Source organism: Heteronotia binoei, chromosome 12, assembly GCF_032191835.1.
Source record: "Heteronotia binoei isolate CCM8104 ecotype False Entrance Well chromosome 12, APGP_CSIRO_Hbin_v1, whole genome shotgun sequence".
NCBI classification, from domain to species: domain Eukaryota; kingdom Metazoa; phylum Chordata; class Lepidosauria; order Squamata; family Gekkonidae; genus Heteronotia; species Heteronotia binoei.
In genome coordinates this window covers 21,919,102-21,945,905 of record NC_083234.1, presented here as the reverse complement: position 1 = coordinate 21,945,905, position 26,804 = coordinate 21,919,102, and the positions used below count along the sequence as shown (strand labels likewise).

The 26,804-nt window shown below is 47.2% G+C and overlaps 1 protein-coding gene across 1 annotated transcript in view; it reads right to left on the bottom strand.

Annotated features, from left to right (window-relative positions):
* ADAMTS8 (ADAM metallopeptidase with thrombospondin type 1 motif 8) overlaps positions 1 to 26,804 on the bottom strand; it is a 41,841-nt gene that overhangs the window by 6,277 nt on the left and 8,760 nt on the right. Inside the window, exons 2-6 of the mRNA XM_060251223.1 lie at positions 8,587 to 8,826; positions 6,649 to 6,781; positions 4,865 to 5,032; positions 3,758 to 4,056; positions 2,165 to 2,348 (exon numbers count right to left, since the gene is read on the bottom strand). Of these exons, the coding sequence (XP_060107206.1) occupies positions 2,165 to 2,348; positions 3,758 to 4,056; positions 4,865 to 5,032; positions 6,649 to 6,781; positions 8,587 to 8,826 (1,024 nt within the window). The remainder of the gene's footprint in view (positions 1 to 2,164; positions 2,349 to 3,757; positions 4,057 to 4,864; positions 5,033 to 6,648; positions 6,782 to 8,586; positions 8,827 to 26,804) is intronic.

Here is a 26,804-nt window from a genome sequence, read left to right as displayed (position 1 = left end):
CAGATCGGTACCAGTCCGTGGCCCAGGGGTCGGGGACCCCTGCTCTAGGACAAGAAATCATTGAAAGTTACAGGCTTGAAGCTTTGGAAAGCTGCCTATTGTTTGGCCCACTGCTTGTAACATTGGATATCTTACACTCCAAATGGTGTGTGTGCGTGTGTACCCAGAAAAGCATCCATGTGGTTGCACTACAGGGGAGTCAGCATGCATGTCCGCTACATCTGATCCTCACTATGCAAGTGGATAGAATGATTCAACCCCCAGCTATGCAACTGTGCTCCATGAAACCACAGTGCAGTGCTGTGCAATGCTGTGCAGTGCAGCTCTGCTTTGTGGCAGCAAACTCAGCGGCTCTAAAGCCTCATCGTTCTTCAAAACCTGTTTTGTGCACCCCAAGTTGCATTCTGCAACACACCAAACTAATTGAACGGAAAGCAGCCATCTGGATGCATGGCTTTGCCAAAGCTTAAGCATGCATAATTTCCCTGCTTTCTTACAGCTACTTGAAAAAAGAGGAATCCATATGGACTTCCATGGCAAAAGCAGCAGTTCTTATATTGCTGATAGTAAACGTTTTGGGCATATCTGCTACCCCACAGGCTTAAAATAGTTTAGAACTCAGTTGCTGGTCCCAGGGAATCCAGAGAACTGCAGTTTGGTGATTTATTTTCAAGACTTAGGTGCCACCACCACTCAACTGTCAGGTTCCTTAGGTGGCAAACAGCAGACATAAAGGGTGTTTTTACATTCAGTTTGATCCAGAGTTTTAGAGTCTTCAAATCACCTGCCACTGTTCCGCTTAAATTATTTTCCTTTTAAATTTAAGTGTTTCAATTTGGGGAGGGGGGGTGTCTCTGATCAGAGGGTAGCCGGAATATCAGTGCTTAGTTAAATGTATACGACTGCTTGGAAATCGTGTCAACACTGCAAAAACAATACAAATTTAAATCACTAGATGAGGCAAGCAATGATATGTAAAAATGTCAAGTGCTGTCAATTCTCATGCAAATCATTGCACCTTGTGGTGGCTTTTGGAGGAGTCTTTTAAAACGCAGGAAAACTTTTACGATACAAGTTTGAAACGCCCGTAGAGAAAAGACCAGACCAAAACTAGTCTCAAGAAAAACACTTTTGCAGTGGTGTCGAAACCCATTTCACTGAAACAAATGTAAATCTCTCGGGAAACAATGATGCAAAACAGTTATAAGAATGTTATGTAATGTAAAAGGTGAGTTTACAATGTGGAGATAGAGAGTCGCAAACTGCCAGTGTAAAAACACCCAAAATCTATTGCTTTTCAAAACAGTTTCAAACCAGAAGCAGGACAAGAAACGAACAGCCATAAATCAAGCAAAAACAGGATTCAAACTTATAAAACCAGGACCTGAAGGGGAAAAGAGCTGGAGAGGGGAAACTCCAGAAATAGATAGAAAACAAACCAATATAATAGATCAAATGTTTGGACAAATTAAGGAAGATTTGATCTGATGCCTGAAACTGAGAAGCCCAAACATCAGGCAGCCGGTCAAGAGGCAAATGCTCCGTAAGTGAGAAGCCAGTACAGGAAAAGCCCTGCCTCTGATAGATGTCCACCTCCCTTCCGAAGGTGGAGTCCCACAGAGAAAGATCTTGGCAAATACCCTGAGTAGTTGGGCAGTAACATACAGGAATAATAGAGGTGCAGAGTGCTTAAGTATTTCCAATGTAAAACTCTCACTATCCTCAACAAACCACAGTTCCCAAGATTCTTTGTGTGAGGGAGGAGAATGATGTGTTACATTGGCAGGGCGGTTTTTGCGCAGGAACGCAGCTCCAGCTGGCTTGGAGTCAGGGGTGTGGCCTAATATGCAAATTTCCTGCTGGGCTTTTTCTACCAAAAAAGCCCTGTGTGAAACAATGGTGCTGTCAGAGGGTGTGGTCTAATATGCAAATGAGTTCCTGCTGTTTTTCTATTTAAAAAGCCCTGTACATTGGTATAAAACTGACATATGTTTGTAGAGTCAATATGCCCTTACAGTGCAAGAACAGATGTCTGACAGCCAGATGTTTGGCTCTTTTGCAATGACTTCCTCCGCCTGAAGGGTTTGTTTTGTGTGTGGGGGGATTCTGGCCCTTCTTTCCGGAGCCAATAGGAAGCAAGCATAACTAGTGAATAGTTGATTACCATTGGGTGGGCATTCATCAGTGTGGCATGACTGATATTTGATCCTTTGACCCTCGCAGTACTTTCCTCCATTCCTAGGCATGGGGTTGTCACAATCTCTGTAGGAGAAATGGACCCCTCCATCACATGTTCTGGAACACGGCCCCCATGGGCCCCAGGAGCCCCAGTTTCCATCCACTGCAGGCTGTAAGACACAAATCATTGGGTTACCAAATCACTAAATATGCAAACAGATGTATATAACTTAAGAAGTCTGCTGTGGACATGCATTTGTTGTCATTAAACACAGGTGCCAGATTCTTCCCATGGTTGCACACAGGGAAGAACCTTTGTATTCCTTAATGGAGGAGAAGCACCTGGGTTTTGGCCACCGTGGACTGGATGGACCTCTGGCCTGATTCAACATGCCTTCTCTTACGTTCCTATGTCTGAGGCAGTGATGCTAGGTAGTCTTGGGAGTTGGGGGGGGTAACAGTGTGGAGGGGCTTCTGGATTTCTGGCCCCACTGGTGGGTCTCCTGATGTACCTGGCAATCATGTCTGTTTGTCTCTTGCCTTGAAAACCTTAGCCCTAGCTATGACTTGATGGTGCTTTCCACCATTAGGGCTTACATTATAAAAATAAAAGGTTCAGGAAGTCTCTGTTTTCTGACTTAGTGCCTTTAAAAATTGTCTCAGTGAGTCTTTTGAAACAGAGAATGGAAGATGGTGGGGTTTGGGGTGGGTAGGGGTTGCCTAACTCTCCCCTTTCCTGTTGGTCAGGTACTCAGACATTCCCTAGCCACCATTTGCTCAGCTCCCATGTGTGGTGGTGGCAATGATGAGGAAAGATTACTCCCTTGTACTTTTTCTTCTGTTTGTGGGAAAGCAGGTTGGGTGGGGTGATCATTTTGAGTTAACAACAAAAGGGAAAGGGTTAGGTACCCCCTTCCTCCAGACTCCCCAAGCTATTTTTCATTTAAGAACCATGGAACTATTATCATGTGCACTTTGCTCTATCAATGGTCTATAAGTCTATCAATGGCTACCAGCCATGATGACTGAGAGGAACCTCCACATTCAGAGGCAGTAAACCAGGAGGCCAGGAGGCAACCTCGGGGGAAGACCTCAGCCTCTGTGCCCTGTTGTTGGTCCACCAGAGGAACTGGTTGCCTTTGCGTGAGTCAGGATGCTGGACTAGATGGACCACTGGTCTGATCCAACAGGGCTCATCATGTTTTTATTGAGGAAGGCCTTGGCCTCTCTGCCCTGTAGTTGGCTGTCCAGAGGAACTGATTGGCCACTGTGTGAGGTAGAAGGTTGGACTAGATGGGCCATTGCTCTAGTCCAGCAGAGGTCTTCTTAAGGTCCTTAGCAGGGCTTTTTTTTTTTTTTAGCAGGAATGCACAGAAACGCAGTTCCGGCTGGCTTGGTGTCAGGGTGTGGCCTAATATGCAAATGAGACCTTGCCAGGCCTTTTCTACAAAAAAGCCCTATGTGAAATAATGGTGTCATCAGGGCTAATATGCAAATGAGTTCCTGCTGGGCTTTTTCTACCCCCAAAGCCCTGGTCCTTAGTCTGAGAAAGGATGTCCGCTTTTCCTGGTGAGGTTACCTGGCGTGTCGCTGTGTCTCCTGCCACACAGTGGCCATCCAAACACATCTTGCCTGCTCCGCAGGGCGTCCCATCTGCCCAGGGCAAGCTGCCATTTTTGGTGTGGCACAGGTGCTCCCCAGCCTCCACCTTGCACCAGAGCTGAGAGCAGATGTCCTCATGGGTGGTGTTTGGGCAATGTCGAAACTCTTTGCCGAAGATCTGCTGGCACTGATGGTCCAGGTTGTACAAGGGTACCTGTCCAGGAAGGTCCGTGGGGAGGGAAATGGGCTTGGCAGGTTCATCAAGCAGACAGTCACCTGGAAAGGGAGAAAGGAATGAGAAGGGTGCCGGAAAGGCATGAGCAGGATGAGAAGACTGGAGTCCAGTGGAATCTGTAACCTAAATGCGAACAGCAGGCCAGATGCTGTGGGTAGGCGACAATGAGAAAGGCCAAGATCCATTTGTACAGGGCAGCTTCAAACAGTTTACTGCAAACTCTACAGAGCACAAACAGTCCTCCATCTTGATTTCCATACAGTTGCACAATGTTCAGCATGTCTGAACCTTGGGATGTCTCCGATATTTATGGGAGAAACATGAACACATCCCAGCAATTCATATATGGAAAGCACCAAGGGATGGGCTGTAGCTCAGTGGCAGAGTCTCGCTCGCCCGGGACTCTCCTTTCTTGTCTTGGGTTGTTTTTGGCTGGTGGGTGGTGGCATATGCTAATGAACATAAGAAGCTGCCTTATACTGAATCAGATCTTCAGTCCATCAAAGTCAGTATTGCCTACTCAGACTGGCAGCGGCTCTCCAGGGTCTCAAGCTGAGGTTTTTCATGCCTATTGCCTGAACCCTTTTTAGTTGGAGTTGCCGGAGATTGAACCTGGGACCTTCTGCTTACCAAGCAGATGCTCTACCACTGAGCCACCGTCCATAATGAGTTATGCTAATGAGTTTCACCACCTATTTTTTTGTACAAAACGACCCCTGGTTAAAATACATACAAAACCTAAAACACTCCTTAGGAAGGACATGTAAATATGTCTGGACTGACCATGGGCTACAGGCAGCCTTGGACTGGCTGGCAGATATTTTGAAAGAGTACCAAGACCATGCCTACCATGCCCTCCATCCAGAAATTCTGTGATGTACATGGCACTGCACGGGGACCAAGGGAAAGTCTTGTTTAAATGGATAAAGAGAGAGGCCATCATGTGGTGCTTTCCTAAGTTGCCAAAGAGCCTCTCGCAGATCTTGGAGTCATCATGGGGCATGCTGAGAACGTGCCCTGAAACAAAGGAAGAGAGAAATTTTGGAGGTTACCAGATTCTTCTTTCCTGAACCCATCTTCAGAGGAGAGTCAGTTTGGTGTAGTGGTGAAGTGTGACCTGCTAAACCCCAATCTCATTAGATGTCAGAAACTAAGCGGGGGGGGGGAGGAGTTGATACTTGGAAGGGAGCCCACCAAGGAAGCCTCTGCAGAGGAAAGCCATAGCAGATCACTTCTGCTTCTCCCTTGCCTTGAAAGCCCCTTGCTGGAGTCTGCATAAGCAATGCTCCCTCTAAGCTGTGGAGTCTTGTGAGCAAAAACTCTATTTCGTGAGCTATTGGTATGAAAGTGGTGAGCAAGTGATTTGGCTGCTGCATTAATTAGTTTGCTCTGGATTCATTCTTCCTGAGCTAAGATAAAAAATGTGTGAACTGGAGGTTAAAAAACTGTGAACTAGCTCACACTAACTCAGCTTAGATGGAACACTGCTCATAAGTCACCTGTGACTTAAGGGCACTTTATAGACAATATGCTATCTTAAGGAAGAAAGGTGGTATGAAATAGCCTGCTCTTGTTAGATCTCAGAAGCTAAGTAAGATGATTACTTACGTGGGGGATCTAAGTAAGAAGACCCTGCAGAAGAAGATCATGGCAAACCACCTCTGCTTCTCACTTGGTGGGTTGCCATAATTTGACTGTGACTTAATTGCATTTATGTACATGACGTGCTATTTTACAACCAAACAAGGAAAAAACTTGAAGATATTGAAAAGTACACTATTGCCTATTGCTTATTATGGAAAAACTGCAGTGCTGCAAAGGAGCTCCAGAACTCCAGAAATAACAGAGCATGCTCAGTCCCTTCTATTGTAGCTGCTGCCCTTCCATGCCCATAACAGCTACCATAATGACTCTGGGTTGGGAAATATCTGGAGGTTTGGGGGTGGAGCCTGGGGAGGGTGGAGTTTGAGGAGGGGTGGGACCTAGGGTTGCCAAGTTTGTGTTGGAATATACCTGGAGACTTTGGGGGTGGAGCCAGGAGAGGGTGGGATTTGGGGAGGGGAGGGGCCTCAGCATGGTACAATGCCATAGAGTCCACCCTTCCAAGCAGCCATTTTCTCCAGGGGAGCTGATCTCTGCCAGCTGGAGATCAGTTGTAAAAGCGGGAGATCTCCAGGCCCCACCTGGAGGCTGTCAATCCTAGACTGGGACCAGTCCTTAGATGGGAACAATGTCATAACAGGCTGCAATCATACACACTAAATACTCCACTTTCAGGACACTTTCCAACTGGATTTTACTGTGTGAATGGGCAAAATCCAGTTGAAAAGTGCATTGAAAGTGGATTATTTTGTGTGTGACAGCAGCCATAGACTTTCCCCTCCAAAGCAGTCATTTTTTTCCATGGGAACTGAGCTGTTTAACCTGGAGATCAGTTGTAATACTGGGAGATCTTCAGGCTCACTTGGAAGTTGCCAACCTCTAACCCAGTGAGCAAATGTTGGTGCTTATGGATGGTTTTGTTGCCATGAAAACTTGTGATCTCTCAAACCAACAACCTTACAATTCGGGATAGGGGTTCTAGTACAGTGAAACTGCTATTTGCACTGTTCTGGGCCGAGAATGGGAGTTACCTAGTTCATGGGCTAAGGTATAGGCAGCCTGGAGGCCCTCGTCTTCGATCACAGAACAGCTTTTGTTTCTGTCACACATGGTGCCGATCTCAGCCACTCCAAGGGTACTGCAGCTCTGGTGTCCACAGAAGTCCTGGAAGGAAGGGCAGTGATAAAGATGAAGGAAGCTGCAAATTAATATCAGCAATTGAAGGTTTGTAGTAATCAGGACTGGCCCATCTCAGGATTTAAGGTATTTAAATAGCAGCAAATGGTTATTATTTCATTCTGTTTGTTTGTTTTTTAAATTGTTTTTTTATTGATAAGTTTTTACAAAAATCAATTTATCACATCACAGCACAGTATAAAAAACTGTAACAGGAAATAAGGTTAAAAAATTCAATATGTTCTATTCAGGGTTCCTTCTAAGCTGAGTGAGCGTGAGCTAGCTCACAGAGTTTTAGCTTCCAGCTCACACATTTTTGACTTAGCTCAGGAAGGATGACCCCCAGAGCACACTAATTTATGCTGTAGCTCACAACTTTAATGCCAGTAGCTCACAAAGTAGAATTTTTGCTCACAAGACTCTGCAGCTTAGAAGGAACATTGATTGAAAAAGCCCAGAAAGAACTCATTTCCATATTAGGCCACACACCCTGTTGCCAAGCCAGCCAGAACTGCGTTCCTGTGCATTCCTGCTCAAAAAAAGCCCTGGTTCTATTACATTTTCAAAAAGTTATTGAGGAACAGCTTCCTATTGAAAATTAGCTCCTAAATTTACTACGGGTCATTTTAAAGCACTGGTGCTTCCAAAATGCCATTACACGAAAGTAATGCAAAGCTAGAGCAGTAAAATACAAATTTCAGTAATATACAAATTTCACATAATTGGAATGACGAACCGAAGCTCTTGGTATTACTGGATTTGGGGTAATCCAAGCTTTCAGCTTGGTGCTCCTCAGATGTAATGACAGAAATCATTTCCATGGGATTGTAAAAAAAAGTTAGGTCCAGATATCAGATTCTTTCTCAGATATTTAATTTAATAAAACCCAGGATATACATTTGAAGATCAGTCGAAGCCAAGTTCTTATTCTAAGATCGAATGTGAGAGACCCTCTAAATTGGTCTGTGACCTTCACTTCAGACAAAAATTAGAGGATGCTGTACAATATTAATACAGCAGAGTATGGTAGAGTAAATAAATGAATGAATATTTATAAATATTTATAGATAATCTCAATTTTTAGATGAAAGATCCTCTTTTAACCTTATAGACCCTACTCTTAACCCCAACAACCATCATTCTTCTTTTAATTTAAGAGTTTCTACCTATTAATAAAAACACATTCTCTTAGCAGGAGCTTTATTAAAATTTAGTTTGGTTTGGCCAAGACTCAGTTACAACAGTCAGTTAGATCTTAGTGCCTTTAATAATTGATGTTTTATGTCCTGTTTCTATAATTCTCTGTCTGCTGTCTTGCAGAAATCCAGGTCTCTAAGTAGAATGCTTGAATTTGATTTTGAAGAGATGGAATCAGATAACTGGGATACTTCTATTGAAGGGCGAGTGACAATCTGCCAGTTTGTAGATTTAATGGAGGGTGAGGCAAGTAAAGGACTTGCTTCATTCTAACTTGCTTCAGGTGCCAAAGGCTGTCTTTGGAAGACATACATTGGGTGTGTACTTGATAGATAACTCACACACATCAGTGTTAAAATGGAATCTCTCATTCCCATTTTGTACATCTTTTAGATTTGCAAATAGCCACTAGGTTGGTCACCTGCAGAAAATTAGGTTCACCTCCAGATGGCCATGTGGACTTGATACCTGATCCACTGAAGAACAAGACACAGAGCTGGCAGTAATTAAACTGGACTATCAATATGTTCCTTTCTGCCTCCCCCCCTCCAGTTCAGCACTCAGGATGACTTTGAAGGAGTCAAGCATTACCACACCTGTCTGGTCAGCAGAATTGCTGTGTCGTAATGTTCTGGATGACGATCACTCGCAGGGTTGAAGTGCTGCTGCCAGTTGCAGAAGTTCCGTAGTGTCAGCCCTCCATTGTCAGACACCTCCGGTCCAGCCTTCTTGTCTTCTACCACCAGCACCTTCACCACTACCAAGTTGATGGAGTTCTTAAGGCTGGGGTGTTTGTAGATCTGAGCAGCCACTGACATCAGGGTGAGTATGTGATTCTGAAGAACAAGGAGAGGTGAGGGACGAAGGAAGTCAATGTTTCTTGGACAAAACGTCTAGCAGATATACAGCAATTCATTACAAAAGTTATGATTTTCACAATCTAGGCCAGGAGGAACCTTGAGAAAGTGCAGTGTTATTGAATATGCGTTACAAAAAAAGAGAGAGAAAGAAATAGCTTTTCAAAGAAAATCCTTTGCATCCCCATAGAGTACACTGAGCACTCTGTTTTGACAATGTTAGGTCTCAAATGTGGAGCAGCCAGTTAGATCATTTTTATAAGTTATTTCTGGTTCCAAGCTATTTTTATAAGGTTTAGTCTACATTCTAGCCAAGGAGCAATTTAAAGTTCCAATGCATTCAAACACACACACACATGTACACACACACCCTGAAGTGTCATATATATATTTATGCCAGAGCTGAAAAGGAGCACCGCTAGAAGTAGATGCCAAGGCCAATCAGAGGGGGTGCCAAAAGGGCCATTTGGCCAGGGGTTCAGGCTGAAAGGAGGGCTCACTGCTCTCACTGCTTAATATGTTGGCATTTGACAGCTCGTTCTTATGCTCATCCCTTTCAGATGAAAATATGACATGCTCTCCCAGTTTAGAGCTACAAATTTAATCATAAGCCGAATAAATAATAAATCATTTCATCATTTAAAACGTCTGTCATGGCTAAGAGTCTCAAAATAGGGATGCCAGGTCTGGGTTGAGAAATATTTGGAGATTTTTGGGATGAAGCCTGGAGATGGCAGGGTTTGGAGTGTACCTCGGTGGGGTGTAAAACCATAGTCACTCTTCTGAAGGTGCCATTTTCCCCAGAGGAAATTATTTCTGTAGGATTGGAGACCAGCTGAAATCCCAAGAATTTTAAGGCCCCACCTGGAGGAACTTCGTGAAGTCTTTCAATGATGAACTTTGAGTGTTTTTTAATGAATGGTGTATTCTCAGGGGTCATTTCATAGAAAAAGAGGTGCTGGAGCTCATCAGCACAACTCATTTGCATAACTCATTTGCATATGCCACACACCTCTGACATCACCGGAAGGTGTACTAAATTATATCAGCTCATCATCTACCATGACACGCTTCTCAAATTATAATTGTCATAATAAAACCCTGCTCCCATCATCCTGTTAAAATTACTTTCTCCTATGTGACCACAGTGGCATGAAGAAGATTTCCACCAATCTGCTTTATATGTTTTGATTATCTCCCCATTTTTTGTGCAGGAAAAATATTAGAAAGGTTGTCAAATCTTATGAGTTCAGCAAAATTCTCACCTGGGGGGGGGGGCGGGGTTGAACAATGGAGCCTATGGCGGGGGGGGGGGAGAAATAAAGAGCACAATAAAATTTAGAGGTTTCGGAGCTCTGCTCCTATGAGTTCCTGCCCAAAATGAGGCCTGTATTGGTTTATGCACTTTAGCATTAAGAGGTGTACTATGAATCTTTATAATATTGTAAATTGCATTTATCAAGTATGTTGTTGATGTGACTTAACCTCAGTATCTGTAAATAATATATAGGAACTGATGTTTCAACAGCTTTACACTGTTAGTATATTTCGCTATTATTTCCAGTTTGGATTGTTGCTAGCCTCCAGGTGGGGCCTGGAGATCTCCTGTTTTTACAACTGATCTCCAGCTGGCAGAGATCAGCTCCTCTGGAGAAAATGGCTGCTTGGAAGGGTGGACTCTGTGGCATTGTACCATCCTGAGGCTTCTCCCCTCCCCAAACCCTACCCTCTCCTAGATCCACCCTCTCCAGGTATTTTCCGACACAGACCTGGCAACTCTACACCACAGTTCTGTGGGGGGAGAGGTCTGTGGGGGAGTGATGCTCTGTATTCTTGGTGCTTGGGAGGGCAGCAATGGGATGGCTTCTAATGTCCTGGCCCCACTGGTGGACCTCCTGATGGCACCTGGTTTTTTTAACCTCTGTGTGACACAGAGTGTTGGACTGGATGGGCCATTGGCCTGATCCAACATGGCTTCACTTATGTTCTTATGTCTGATGATGTTAGGGAGAGGAGTTTTCGACATAGGAAAATGGGGGGGGGCAGTCGATGTTTGCTTGTGACCACTTCTTTGCTAAAGTGCTTCTGAAATAAAGTCTTGGCTAGAACCCTGGTGCTCTGGTACTTTCAAGAGTGCTACGATTTGCTCTGGAGTTTTGAATGAAACAATGGAGGGCAACGATTGGCTGCTGGTGTTGGGCTGCCTAGTGGGAATGTCTGTTTGTTTCAGCACAGGTGCCCTCATGCTCTAAAATCTTTCCATGCTGGCATGCAAAAATTTTAAAAACACAGGTGAAACCTGCCCTTTCTGGGTGGGTTTGGGTGGTGGTAATCCTCATGGTGGAGGAAAAGGAAGAGGCTAACTTGTGAATTAATTTCTCTATAAAGAAAAAAAAAAGGATGGGGAAAACTAGTTTTATCATGAACCACTGGGGGGGGGGAATGGGACCAAAGAAGATGATGAAGAAGATATTGAATTTTTACCCTGCCCTTCACTCTGAGTCTCAGAGCGATCACAATCTTCTTTAGCTTCCTCCCCCACAACAGACACCCTGTGAGGTAGGTGAGGCTGAGAGGGCTCTCACAGCAGCTGCCCTTTCAAGGACAACTCGTACGACTATGAGAGCTATGGCTGACCCAAGGCCATTCCAGCAGGTGCAAGTGGAGGAGTGGGGAATCAAACCCAGTTATCCCAGATAAGAGTCTGCACACTTCACCACCACACCAAAATAAAGCACACGATTATATCATCCCAAAACCATCCCCCCTCCCCCTGCCTGTCCGTGGAAAAATTGTCTTCCACAAAACCGGTCCCTGGTGCCAAAAAGGTTGGGGACCAGTGCATTAGAAGGTTGGAGCACCTTCTCTTTGAGGAAAGGCTGAAGAGTCTGGGAATTTTCAGTTCAAACCCGGTTCTCTCAGATAAGAGTCCGTTCATTTAACCACTACACCAAACTGGTTCTCACAGCACTGGGATGTTAACAAAGTTGTCTGGACACAAGAAAGAAAACCCAGTAACATCAGGAAATGAAAATGGAACTTTAAGGCAGTCTGGAAAATGCCAGGCTCTGGGCAACTTCTGATTAGTATTTGTTAATACAGAAGAGAGGCATTTGTACTGGTAATAAGCATCCTTGCCAATGTTAATTTCCAGTTCTACATTCAAACATCTGAAGCAAGTCCTTATTTAAACCCTGGCTTGTGGAAGCGGGGGTGGGGGCTCCTCTTTAAGAGATGCCGCAACCAGCAGTGTGACAGTGTGTTGACATTCTGGGTAATGCGCAGGGGATACACACCGATGACATATTTGTGAATGGGACGTGTTCCTTCAGCCCATTTACGCACACTTGCCAGTGTTTACCCCACTGCACCTTCTGCTTGGATTAAGGAGACAGAATGGGGATGACCTCATATGTCAGCCTTTCCAGCAATGCTCAAGGGCTGATGTTAACATCTTATCAGCGAGTCAAAATTCCGGCTCCGTTTGGCACCGGCTCGTGGAATCATGTTATGAGACAAAAATGCAACAATTACACAACGACAAGCGATTGAGAAATGGCCACTTCGCTTTCCAGGCATGCTGCCCACCGTAGCCTTTTTGCCTCCATGACCTTAACATCAAGGTTTAATGAAGTTGCACAGGGCTGGGTGGAGGACCCAAGTCCTGCCTTTCCTCCAGCTACCTCCTGAAAGCCCACGCCTGCTGAAATCAGCCACTGCAAGAACAGAATCCGGGCCAAGTCATGTTATGCTCTTTGCTTTGCTCCAGAATGAACTATAGCCACCGCTAGGAAATTAATCATAAGGGTAAAGGCAGAGGGGAAGCAGCCTGCGGGTGCTGCCACCCAAGGGCGGGTGCCTGGCAAGAAGGTAGGATTTACTCATGGACAGGGGTGGAATTCTAGTAGGAGCTCCTTTACATATTACGCCACACCCCCTGATGTAGCCAATCCTCCAAGAGTTTACAAGGCTCTTTTTTGGTAAGCTCTTGGAGGATTGGCTACATCAGGAGGTGTGTGGTCTAATATGCAAAGGAGTTCCTGCTAGAATTCCACTCCTGATCATGGAAGATAGAAGTTTATACCGTATTTCCTTTCAGCAAGCGGACTCCAAGCTGTTCACAGCTTGACAGGCAAAGTAGAAGAAGAAGAAATCAGATTTATATCTTGCCCTATACTCTGAATCTCAGAGTCTCAGAGCGGACACAATCTCCTTTACCTCCCCCCTCCACAACAAACACCCTGTGAGGCAGGTGGGGCCGAGAGAGCTCTCCCAGAAGCTGCCCTTTCAAAGACAACTCTTGTGAGAACTATGGCTGACCCAAGGCCATTCCAGCAGCTGCAAGTGGAGGAGTGGGGAATCAAACCCGGTTCTCCCAGATAAGAGTCTGCACACTTAACCACTACACCAAACTCGTTCTCAAACAAAGACAGATAGTGTGAGTCTCCCTCCAGCTGACAGGGTTGCCAATTCCCAGTTGGCGGCAGGGAATCCCCTGGTTTGGAGGGCCCCCCCCACTTCAGGGTTATCAGAAAGTGTTGTGGGGAGGTGGTGGTGTTGAATGTCTGCTGGACACTCCATTATACCCTATGGAGACTGGTCCCAATAGGGCAAGGGTGGCCAACGGTAGCTCTCCAGATGTTTTTTTGCCTACAACTCCCATCAGCCCCAGCCATTAGCCATGCTGGCTGGGGCTGATGGGAGTTGTAGGCAAAAAACATCTGGAGAGCTACCATTGGCCACCCCTGCAATAGGGTATAATGGAGAATCAATCAGTGGGTATCTGGGGGTCTGGGGCCCCATTTTTTGAGGTAGAGGCACCAGATTTTCAGCATAGCATCTGATGCTTCTCTTCAAAAAAACTCCCCCAAGTTTCAAAAAGATTGGACCAGGGAGTCCAATTCTATGAGCCCCAAAAGAAAGTGCCCCCATCCTCCATTATTTCCAATGAAAGGAAGGCATTTAAAAGAAGAAGAAGAAGAAGAAGATAGAAGATATTGGATTTATATCCCGCCCTCCACTCCGAAGAGTCTCAGAGCGGCTCACAATCTCCTTTACCTTCCTCCCCCACAACAGACACCCTGTGAGGTGGGTGGGGCTGGAGAGGGCTCTCACAGCAGCTGCCCTTTCAAGGACAACCTCTGCCAGGGCTATGGCTGACCCAAGGCCATTCCAGCAGGTGCCAGTGGAGGAGTGGGGAATCAAACCCGGTTCTCCCAGATAAGAGTCCGCACACTTAACCACTACACCAAACTGGCTCTCCAGTTTGGTATGCAGTCCCTTTAGATGTGTTGGCCAGAACTCTCTTGGAAGTTCAATTGTGCTTTTCACAGCCTTGTTTCTGGCTCCACTCCTAAAGTCTCCTGGCTCTATCCCCAAAGTCCCCAGATATTTCCTGAGTTGGACCCAGCTACTCTACTCGAGCAGAAAACAGCATGGGAGTAGGTGAGAACACAGCTACACCCCTATTCTTGTACCTGCTCTCTGCCCTTCCTACTTTCCCTGGGTTGTACCTAAAAGCACAGGTGCAAAGGGAATTTCTAGGGTTGAGAAATTCCTGGAGACTTGGAGGTGGAGACTGGAGAGGGAAGGATTTGGTGAAAACAATACAGCAGATCACATCTAATTACTAACTCTGGTCAAACAGTTTCCCCAGTGGTCATCTCAAGCCAGCATTAAAGCATTTCACAAGAACCCCTTCTCTGGCTTATCCAAAGGTTCTCAAGAAAGATCCCCCACTAGGTTGCCAATCTCCAGTTAGGGGCAGCATTCAGAGCGAGGGATTAACACAGAGCTAGTATAAACCTATTTGCATAATTACAGTTTAGTATTATGGATAATTGACACACTGATAATCCATAAAGTTTCTGCATTTCAAAAATTAGGTGTTGCAAGTCTTTTGTCACACACAGTGTCACAGAAGAGGTCCTAAATAAACCTAGGGGCTAGAGTAGCTCGGCCTATGCCCACAACCTCCAGTAGCTGTTGGAGGCAGAGCCTGAGAGGGTCACTTCCTGTTAATCACCCAGAAGTGATGTCACTTCCTTAGGGTAGGGTTGCCTTCTCTGGGTTGGGAAATATCTGGAGATTTTGGGGTGGGGCCTGAAAAAGGCATGGGATTTGTAGAGCAACTTCAGTGGGGTATAATACCATAGAGTCCGCCTAGAGATACCATAGAGAGGTATGATACCATAGAGCCATTTTCTCCAGCTGAACTGATTTCATGAAGATCAGTTGTAATAGTGGGAGCTCTCCAGCCATCACCTGGAGGATGGCAGCCCTACCTTAGTGCCATAGGTTTGGCACCCAATATATAGAGAAGTGATTCCTCAAACATGTGGACCCCAGCCTGTGAAGGATTATAAAAATTAACACCAATAAGCAGTGCTTTTTTTTGTAGCAGGAACTCCTTTGCATATTAGGCTGCACACCCCTGATGTAGCCAATCCTCCAAGAGCTTATAGTAGGGCCTGTAATAAGAGTTCTGTAAGCTCCAGGAGGATTGGCTACATCATGGGGGTGTGGCCTAATATGCAAAGGAGTTCCTGCTACAAAAAAGCTCTGCCAATAAGAAAGCTTCAGCTTATTCAGCCAACATGGCATAGCAGTGTGTTAGAAGGCAGGAAACCAAATTTGAATAGCTGAGGTGTAGCGCTCAGCAGGTGACCATTCCAAAGCACTGGGCCACAACCAGGAAGCCCCAGATTGAACTACTACTCCTGACCTGACAAGCAAAGCTGATGCATAGGCTAATATGCAGCAGGGGTTAGCAATCTTGTGGAATCAAAGAGCCAAACTACATCAACGTTCAGAGCAAGGGATTAACACAGAAGTCCCTCTCTCTTGGTGTAGCCTACCTCAGAGGGTTCCGGTAAGGAACAAAATGGAGTCCCTGTTCTCTACGTATGCCATTTTGGCTTCCTTGAAGGGAAGACAGGATGTAAACATGCAGAAGGAACTAAATGAAGAGGTGTAGCTTGGCAACCCAGATTGTAGGCACAATGCTGTCTGGATACTTCCCTTGACTGTGAGGGTTCCAACTATCCATGCAATAAATTAAACACAAGACAGCAAAGACATAAACCAAATGGTGCAAACAGTTATTTAGTAGAAACGAAGAGGTCATGTTCACTTGTTACGCCATCTGGTGTCTATTTAACCTCCCATTTTCCATCACTTGCTCCTTCACAACACAAGACAGGAGGTTGAGCTAATGCCACAATAAGAACCTTGCTGTGTTGTGATGAAAAACAGCCACCCAGGTCAAGATGTTCATTTGGCCGGCATAGCTGCATACTTTACACTGCGCTGGAATCTTGAGGGCTCAGGAGATTGCACAGCCATGTTTTCTTAGATGAGCTGGCTGGTCGCTGAACTTGTGGTGGGGCAGGCAGAGCCATACAAGGCAACCATATGGGGTTCTGGATCGTTTTATGAATCTAATTTTTATCCCCACTTTTCCCCTCAAGGAGCTTGGGGGTGGTACACATAGTTCTCTCCTCCTCCATCTTATCCTTGCAATAAACTAGGGTTGCCAGGTCTCCCCTAGCAACCAGCAGGGGGCGGGGAGGCTTACTGGTGGCAAGGGAGACCTTCCTTCCTTCCTTCCTTCCTTCCTTCCTTCCTTCCTTCCTTCCTTCCTTCCTTCCTTCCTTCCTTCCTTCCTTCCTTCCTTCCTTCCTTCCTTCCTTCCTTCCTTCTTCCCTCCCTCCTGCCCGTCAAACATCTGATGCTCATGTCTCTCAACTCTCAAACATCTGACATTTATTCTATGTGGCTCTTATGTTAAGCAAGTTTGGCCACCCCTGAGCTAGAGACTAGTTCTATGTACTTAGCATCTGACAATGGGAACTTTGATTCTCAAAAATTATACCCCGGGAATCGTGTTTGTCTTTAAAATACTACTTCCCCCCTCCCCACTTTAAAGCACTACTGAACTCAAAACCATTCTCTTCTACTGCAGACCAAACATGGCCATCCACCTGAAACCAATTTCAGGTACTGTTGCTTGCATTTTTTTCTCGTTAACTGGCAGTGGCTTGCAACAATAATATGAAGACTTTCAGTGACTCAGTTCCACCTGATTAATAGTCTGCAGTGTGTATATTTCTGCACAAATCATGACTCATCAAATGGTTCTCGCCTCCTTGGCATCCTCTTGGACCTCCACTTTCCCTTTCTGTAAAAGTCAATGGAATTAATTCCCTCGGCATGTCTATGAACTGTGTCCCGAGCCTGCTGATGACCAATGGCTGAAATATTCTTTGCAAATGAGCCTATTATTTATAGCTCAGTGGTGGTGCAGATGTTTGGCATTCATTTGCAATATTTAGTCCTTGTTATCTCCAGTTTCTGTGGGTTGAGAAAGATCTCTGCTGGTGGGTCCAAAGATGTAGACTGTTGTAGGTGTTCAGCACACCGCATTTTGATCATCCCAGGAGGATCACTTTTGAGAAAAACTGGTTTGAATGGCTTCCGCTTTCAGCAGAAACCACCTGTGCACTGCTCTGGTTGTTCACTCCCCATTGGGGGGCGTTAGCAGTAGCACAACTAATATCAGAAACCTAGTGATAGAATAGCATATCAGAAAATAGCAGCAGCTGATGACCCTACAAAAAAACAAGCTAGACTCAGAAATTTGGACCTATTGATTCCCCCCCGTCACCACATCATGGTCAAAAGCAGGGGTGGCCAAACTTGTTTAATGTAAGAGACACATAGAATAAACGTCAGATGTTTGAGAGCTACAAGACACGAATGTTAGATTTTTGAGAGCAGGCAGTCCGGAAGGAAGGAAGGAAGGAAGGAAAATAGATGGGGAGGGAGAAGTAGGAAGAAAGCAACTTTAACTTTAAATATATTCTCCAAGCTGCTGGCTGTCTTGGCTTGGAGAAGTGATTTAGAAAGAGAAATGCCTTCTCCAAGCTGGCTGATGGGGTGGTGGGGGCTCTGAGAGCCACACAATATATGTGAAAGAGCCACAGCTTGGCCACCCCTGGTCAAAAACATGCTGAAATAGCACTTGACCTGACATCTAAAGGCGTCAGGAGATTTTCTGAAACCCAAAGCCAGCCACCCCATGAGAACCATCAAGAGCAATTCTGAAAAATAGATTTGCAAAAAATTAAGGCGCTGAATAAACTTTTGGTCAGAGAAACCTGCAACGAGGTGGTTGGGAAATTAACGCTAAAAGGGCAAGGGGTGTGTACAGGGAGACCCTGATCCAGATGGCCCAGGCTAGCCTGATTGTGTCGCATTTTGGAAGTTAAGCAGAGTTGGTATTTGGACGGGAGACCACCAAGGACGTCCAGGGACACACACTATGCAGAGTTAGGTAATGTGGCAAATCACTTCCAAATGTCTCTTGCCTTGAAAACCCTACAGGGCGGCCTTAAGGTAGCTGTAACTTGACAGTACTTTACACACACTTGTATGGAAGATGGAGGCAAGAAGGAGTGCCATTTAGGCATGGCTTTTTTTTTTGCAGCATGAACTCCTTTGCATATCAGGCCACACACCCCTGATGTAGCCAATCCTCCAAGAACTTACAGGGCTCTTAGTACGGGGGCTACTGTCAGCTCCTGGAGGACTGGCTACATCAGGGGTGTGTGGCCTAATATGCAAAGGAGTTCCTGCTACACAAAAAAGTCCTGCATTTAGGAAATAAGGTGAGGGGAAAAGAAAGCTAATTTCTTAAGAGAAAAAAAAAGTAAAGCCACACTAACTCCTTGTGTTTACATCAGTCTATATGCACCTTGGCTGAGACTCTAGAGCGGGGGTGTCAAACTCATTTGCTATGAGGGCCGGATCCGATATAAATGAGACCTGGTTGGGTCAGGCTGTGTCAGGCCAGGCCATGCTTATACCTATTTAAGATTAGGTTAGGGTTGCAAGTCCCCCACAGCCTCCGGCGGTGGACTGTTTTTGTGCGCAGAGTGTGCACAGCATGAGTGCGCATGGCATGCACCAGCAACTTCGCATACCAGCTGCTCTAGGAGCTTCTGAGAAAACTCTATGGTTTTCCCAGATGCTCTAACAATTTGGGATGGAAAACTCTATGTACCACCAAGGGAAAACTCTATGGTACTACCAAGTCTATGGTACCATAGAGTTTTCCCTTCTAAGTTGCTAGAGTGTCCGGGAAAACCATAGAGTTTTCCTGGAAGCTCCTAGCATGGCTGGTATACAACGTTATTGGCATGATGACATCAGTGTGAGTGATGTCATCATGCTGGCGACATGCGGGCTGGCGGGTTGGGAACCTCCAACCTGGAAACTTGGCAGCCCTAGATTAGGTAGCAAAGATATAAACTTTATAGAGGACACAGACAAACACAATTATATATATATACACCCACACACACACACACGGCTTTTTTTTTTTAGCAGGAATGCAGTTCCGGCTGGCTTGGCATCAAGGGGTGTGGCCTAATATGCAAATGAATTCCTGCTGGGCCTTTTCTTAAAAAAGTCCTATGTGAAACAATGGTGATATCAGTGGGTGTGGCCTAATATGAAAATGAGTTCCTGCTGGACTTTTTCTACTATATATAAAACCCTAAAAACATGCTTAAAAAGTTAGCACTTGTTGGTATTAAAGGTGCTTTCTTTGTATCTCTCCCATGGGATCCAGGGAACTGGGCAAAAGAAGGTCCGGCTCTTTCCTTCCTTCCCCAGGGGATCAGGAGAGCGAAGGAAGAGAAGCTTGGCTCAGTAGATCTGTTGTGTGATTGAGAGGGACTGGAAAAACAAGCTTTGCTGTCTCCTCTTCCTCTCCAAGGGAGGAACCTCAGCCAATGGAGAAAATAGATGTTTTGCTCTGTATCTCCTGTGTGACTGAGCAAGCCTTGCAAAACAAGCTGTTATGCAGATGGAAGCAAGAGATAGGGAGAAGGGAGCAGATGACAGCCAGTTGCTCAGGGGCCTGATAGGAACCCTCCTGTGGCCGGATTCGCCCCCCGGGCCACATGCTTGACACCCCTGCTCTAGAGAGCCACCAGCAGTCCAGATGGACCATATTGGGCTAGTCAAGGCACAGTCTAAGTCTAATTCCATCCTTATTGGAAACAGAATTAATGGCTCTTGCTGAAGTGAGTGATGCCATAAACACACAGCCTTCCTGTCAGGAAATCCAGCCGGACTAAGTTGCAGCAAATCAAAATCAGGCAAAAATTCAATGTTGGAGCTGCACTGCTAACAAAACAATCATGTGCAGGCCAGAAAAGGGTAGAGTTTTGCAATCAAGTTTTAAAACACACACGCACGCTGGAAAGGCTACATTTCATTTTGCTACAAAACGTGTATCTTGTACCTTTCTCTGAACCAGCTACAAATCTTATTCTTCTAGTACACTGTACTGGTAGAAAGCATCCAGGCCCACTTTCTAAAGATGCTTAGTGGGTGTGGTGTCTATAGGTACCATGTGCAAGGGCTCTGTCATTCAGAAATGATACAACACTGATGTTATACACAGAACCACATCCGGTGCCTTTCTGTAGATGCCTTTATCAGTCATGAGTGTGCCTGAGAGAAGGCTAGGGGTCCCAACCCCCCCGCTCTACCGGGGGACCCCAGGTTTCCGAGCCTCTTCCCCCGCTCCCCCCAAAAACGGAAGCGGGGGGAGAAGCAGCGTCCTCCTGCTGCTGCTGGCGGCGTCGGGGAGGATGCTGGGGGTGAACAGCATCACCAGCGGGGGTTGAGGGGGCGAGGCCGCCGCGCCGCTGCACTGCACGCCCAAGCGCTTGCATCCGAGCAGCGCCCCCTGGGCATGCAGCCAGCAATGCGCCCTCACCCTGCGCGCCCCTGCTCGGCTCACCCGCTACGGAGGCTCCAGCTCCGCTCCCGACCGCTCAGGCTCCAGCGCGGAATGCGGCCCAGCCAGGTGACAAAGGCAGGCGATTGGACCCCCGCTCGGCCCGCCCACGGCCACCTCTTCCTCCTCCTTTTCGCGCCTTCCCCGCCGGCCCGTGCCAAGTTCCCTTGTGCGCTGCCGTGCCAAGTGCACCCTTTGCGCACTGCCCGGGGCGAGCCCCGCGTGTGCCCGGTCCGGAGCAGGTAAGACCAGCTGGGCTTTCCGGGGAGAAGGGGGACACCGGGCCTGGCTGGAGGCGGCCGCCAGCTAGCGATAGGTCTGCCCGGGCCACGTGGGGGGTGGACTGGGGCTGGGCGCCTGGCGTGTAAACAGAGCCTCGGGCAGAGGAAGAGGAGGAGGTGGCTGCAGGCTGCTGTCTCCATGCGGGGTTGCCAAGTCCCACTCAAGAAATATCAGGGGATTTGGGGTGGGGGGAGCCAGGAGCAAGGGTTTGGCAAGCACCATTAAACTCCCAAGGGAGTCCTGGCGCTCACATCTGCACGGACCTCAACGCCTTGGAAATGCCTTCCCTCCATTGGAAAGAAGGAAGCAGATAGGCGTGCGGAGAAGAGGCAGCAGCGCTCGCCACGCTCCCCGGCGCCGTTTCCCCCTCCCCCTAGCTCCACCCCAGTGTCTCCTGGCTCCACCCCCAAAGTCTCCTGGCTCCACCCCCAAAGTCCCCAGATATTTCTCGGGTTGGACTTGGCAACCCTAGAGAAGGCTGGATCTTAGGGTTGCCAGGTCTGTATTGGAAAATACCTGGAGACTTTGAGGGTAGATGCAGGAGGGGGCGGGGTTTGTGCTAGGATTGCCAATCCCCAGGTGGGGGCAGGGGATCCCCCAGTTTGGAGGCCCTTCCCCCCACTTCAGGGTCGTCAGAAAGCAGGGGGAGGGGAGGGAAATGTCTGCTGGGAACTCTGTTATTCCCTAAGGGGATTTATTCCCATAGAAAATAATGGAGAATTGGTCCGCAGGTATCTGGGGCTCTGGGGAGGCTATTTTTTGGGGTAGAGGCACCAAATTTTCAGTATAGCATCTAGTGCCTCTCCCCAAAATACCCACCAAGTTTCAAAAAGATTGGACCAGGGGGCCCAATTCTATGAACCCCAAAAGAAGGTGCCCCTATCCTTCATTATTTCCTATGGAAGGAAGGAATTGAAAAGGTGTGCCATCCCTTTAAATGTGATGGCCAGAACTCCCTTTGGAGTTCAATGATGCTTGTCACAGCCTTGATCTTGGCTCCACCCCTAATGTCTCCTGGCTCCACCCCCAAAGTCCCAGATATTTCTTGAATTGGACTTGGCAACCCTAGTTTGTGCATGGTGCAATGCCATAGAGTCCACCCTTCCAAGCAGTCATTTTCTCCAGGGGAGCTGATCTCTGCCAGCTGGAGATCAATTGTAAAAGCGGGAAATCTCCAGGCCTCACCTGGAGGCTGGCAACCCTACTGGCCGCACAAAACTGATCACTGTAGTCTGGTAAGGTTCAGGAGGGATGGCTCTGTAATACTAATACGATTCTGCTTGTTTGGAATCACTGCCTTGGGGAAGGGGAGCAAAGCAGCCAGCCAGCCCTGTTTACCAGACCATCTTCCCAAGCCCTGGTGCTTTTTCTTTTTTTCCTGCAGATGTCTTGGCTCCCACCTCAAATTTAGCACCTCCTTCCATGGTTTGAAGTGTGAGCCAGGAATCTCCTAACACCAATCCAGGTGGCAGCCCCAGGACGCTGCAGGCAGCGCTTGGGCATAAGGCAGCTGGAAAGGTTGAGGACTCCCCATCTGGCGCTTGATGTTTCTTTCCTGATCAGGATTCTGTCTGCTGATAGCCTCCAACATTTCACAGATGGAAATACAGAAATGCACACAACGCCTGTCTTCTCAGACTGAGCGCGAGCGCCCAAGCTTCCCGCAACTGCAAAGTGCTGAAGGCTCTGCTCCATCTGGTGCAGCCCGGCCTTCCTTCAGTCAGCAACAGGACTGTTTGCAGAGTCATTGGGAGCATTTCATTCAGAGCTGGCCCTAGACTGTCTGGCATCCTAGGCAAGGCCAACTTCTGCAAGTGCTATCAATCATCTCTAGGAATTGTCAGAAAGTCTATGGTTTTACCATAGAGAGGGATGGCATCACTTCTGAGTTTTTCCTGGAGAGACATCAAGCCACTGGTGAGAGTAGGGTTGCCAAGTCCCCCACATCCAGTTTTCCTTTTCAAATTGCTAGAGAATCTAGGAAAACCATAGAGTTTTCTTGGAATCTCCTAGAGTCGATGGTGCAGTGACATCATCGCGCCAGCGACATTGGGGGAGGATCCCCCTGCTGGCCCAATATGGGCTGGCGGGTTGGGAACCTCCCAGGTGGGGGAACCCCCGCCCAGCCCAGGAACTTGACAGCCCTAAGTGAGAACCCCCCACCCATGTCCTTATCCCTTTGGCCTCCTGCTTGTGGCCAGGCAGGGCCCTGTTTCTACGCTTCCCCTTTCAAAGGATATGCTTCATTTAAGATGATTGTTCTCTCCTGCTGTCTTTAGAAAGGCAGGCCAGATTGCGGAAGCAGGCTGGAAACTATTTCTAGGTAGGAACAAGGCCTGGGCCAACTAGACATTACAGGGGAGAAACAAGCAGCAGTCTCCCGAAGCATTTTTGAAAATGGAAAGCTGTTGCTAGTTTGAGGTGAGATGCTAGTCTGAGGTGAGAAGCAGAGAGGGGAGGTGCTGTTTCTTCTGCTGGCCAGCTCCCTGCTTAGGGTTGCCAACCTCCTGGTGGGGCCTGGAGATACACTGCTATTAAAATTAAACTCCAGATGACAGAGATCAGTTCCCCTGGAGAAAATGGCTGCTTTGGAGGGAGGACTTTATGGCACTGTAACCTGCTGAGGTTCCTCCTCTCCCTTATCCCTGCCCTTCCCAGGCTCCACCCCCAAATCTCCAGATATTTCCTCGCCGAGAGCTGGCAGCCCTAGAAATCTTCCTCCTTCCCAGTTTCTTCATTCACTGGGCAAAGAGAAATTCCACACCCTGCCCACCTCTTCCGTTTTTTATCACAGCTTCCTGAGCTGTTTTTCATTTTTCAAAAATTGCTGAGAGATTATTACATGTATCTTTGGTCTGGACAGCAAAATCCAGGAGGTGAATGCTCACAGTAGCACAATGCCTAGCGATGTGCATGGCGTCTTTGTTTGGTTTTTCAAGAGAAAATGTCCTAGCAAGGGAGTCTAATAGAGTAGAACACATTACAGACTCCAATTTGTTGTTGCAATGATTAATTCATTGATTCTCCCCCCAAAAGAACTGACCATAGATATCTTATTTGTAACCTACTTTCTTGTAAAGCTCCCTAAATTCAGACCCAAACTCATTTGCCTCCTAGATTGTTATTGTCCCCAAGAATCTCCTCTGTCACTCTGGTGAACAAGGTAGAAAGATTTCTCAGAATCCGCTTCAGGAGTCTGTCTCACCATCTAGAAACCCAGATGTCTGAAGCAAGTAGAACGCTCCAGCATAAATCATTGTTTAAAACATGTAATTCCCAAAAATAAAATTCTAGTGTGCTGCAAGCAGCAAATTAATTAAGGCTTCTGGTTGGCCCAAAGTAACCATCCACAGAAGAGGTTGCCTGCCACATCTCTGCCTGATCAGTTGCCTCCTTCCAATATTCCTGTGCTGTGGGTGGGTAAGCCTGCTCTATCTTGGCATCAGCTACGAGTAGAACATCCATACACTCCTGGTACAGAGCAGAATTAGGAAGCAATCCCAAGCATGTCTGCTCAACAGTAAGGCCCATAGTATTCAATATGGCTTACTTCCAGGAAAGTGTTTTTAGTACTGCAGCCCTAGCTACCTCCAGAAGATGCTGACTGTTGTGTCTCTGTATGCATCATGGTTCTGGCCATGTCTCCTTCCAATTAGAAAGCTTGCCTGGAACAGTGACTCCTGTGGAGAGGTGGGCTTTGTCAAAGTGTGGGCTGTTCTTACTCAATCCAGCAGTATGTTTATTTTGAGCACAGCAGTGAAATGTTCCACGGCTAGTCTGGGCAATGCTGACGTAGTAAATATTTTGTCTTGCACGTGAAGCGAAGTCACCTGTTTGTTTTAAATGTGAGACGTGAGCAATTGTTCGACAACCCGACAATACTGTTGCAAGGGCCCGCCTGCTGCTTTCCTCAGTCCTTGGAAATTACACACAGGTCCCTGGCCTTCGCTGTCGGCATAACAATTGCACACTTGTGCGCTGCATTTTTCATACCAGAGCGCTTCATAATCAGTGGCTGCTTCTGCCAGCAGACGCTTCAGAGGCGTATTGCGGCAGCTGTTTAACATTACATATATCTTCAGGGAGGAAGTCGAGAAGAATCTTGCATCCACTTGTGCGGAGGGAATTGGTTACAGCCAGACCATAACTGTTTTAATTGCAAATGTGCCTTTTAATCTGCATATTAATTTTGGGTCTCTGTCGTGAAGCCAAATGGCCCAAGCAGATGCAAGAACAGGGTTGAAGCTGCCCTGATCAATCTACAGCTACAGGCAAGGAAGCATCTGTTCAGGGGTCATTTCGTAGAAAAAGAGGTGCCGGAGCCAATTAGCACAACTCATTTGCACAGGGCTTTTTTGGTAGAAAAAGCCAAGCAGGAACTCATTTGCATATTAGGCCACACACTCTGATGCCAAGCCAGCCAGAATTGCATTCCTGTGTGTTCCTGCTCAAAAAAGCCCTGTATTTGCATATGCCACACACCCCTGACATCACCAGAAGGTATACTAAATTATATCTGCTCAGCATCTACCTTAAAATGCTTCTTGAATTAGAACTGTCCTAATAAAACCTTACTCCCATCATACTTTTTAAATTACTTTCTCCTATGTGGCCACAGTGGCATGGTGAAGATTTCTATCTGTCTGCTTGATATGTATGGGTTATTTCCTCATTTTTTTGTGGGGAAAAATATTAGAAATCTTAATCTTAAGAATCTTAAGAATTCAGCAAAATTCACACAGGGGGTTTGAACAATGGAGCCCAGAAGCAAGTTTTTTTTTTTTTGAGGGGGGCAGTGTAAGAAAGAAAAAGCACGATAAAATTTAGAGGTTCCAGAGCTCTGCTTCTGTGAGCTCCTGCTCAAAATGTAGGCTTCCCAACCCTCCCGCCCTGGCGGGGGACCCCAGGATTTCCACCCTATTCCCCTGCTCCCCAAAAAAATGGAAGCGGGGGAAGGGGGGGGAAACGGGAAACGGCGCCGGGGAGCATGGCGAGCCGCCCGATCCTGGAGCGGGCGAGGCTGCCGCGCCGCTGCCACCCCCTCCCCACCCACTGCAGCTGCTCCTCCGAGATGGGCCCACATGGGCCCAGATGAGATGAGCAGCCAAGAGCAGCACAGGCAAAACCAGAGAAAAGGAGGGCGGGGCAGGCCAGGAGCATGGCAAGCCGCGAATCCGGGCCACACCCCTGGCCCGCCTCCACCCTGCCCTCCGATTTCACCCCAGACGCGGAGCCCATCTCGGAGGAGCAGCCACGGCGAGCGGAGAAGAGGCGGCAGCTGTGCAGCTGCGTCACCCGCTCCGAGACGGGGCGGCTCGCCATGCTCCCCAGCGCCGTTCCCACCCTCCCCCTAGCTCCACCCCAGTGTCTCCTGGCTCCACCCCCAAAGTCTCCTGGCTCCACCCCCAAAGTCCCCAGATATTTCTGGGGTTGGACTTGGCAACCCTATCAAAATGAGACCTGCATGTGTCCATCCAGCTGCCTTGGAAGAGTAGTCCAGACACTGCCTAGATGAATCTCGACTCTCCTTTCATAGGGATTGCAACAGGAAGATTCTGGGCCTAACTTGTTTTGAGCTGTGTTTCTTCCCCCCATTACCTGACTACAGTTGCCAATCTCCAAGTGGGGCCTGAAGATCTCCTGGTATTGCAATTGATTTCCAGACTACAGAGATCCGTTTTCCTGGAGAAAATGGCTGCTTTGGAAGACTGTATTGCAATACACCTAGGGTTGCCAATCCCCAGGTGGGGGCAGGGGATCCCCCGGTTTGGAGGCCCTCCCCCCGCTTCAGGGTTGTCAGAAAGCTGGGGGAGGGGAGGGGAGCGAAATGTCTGCTGAGAACTCTATTATTCCCTAGGGAGAT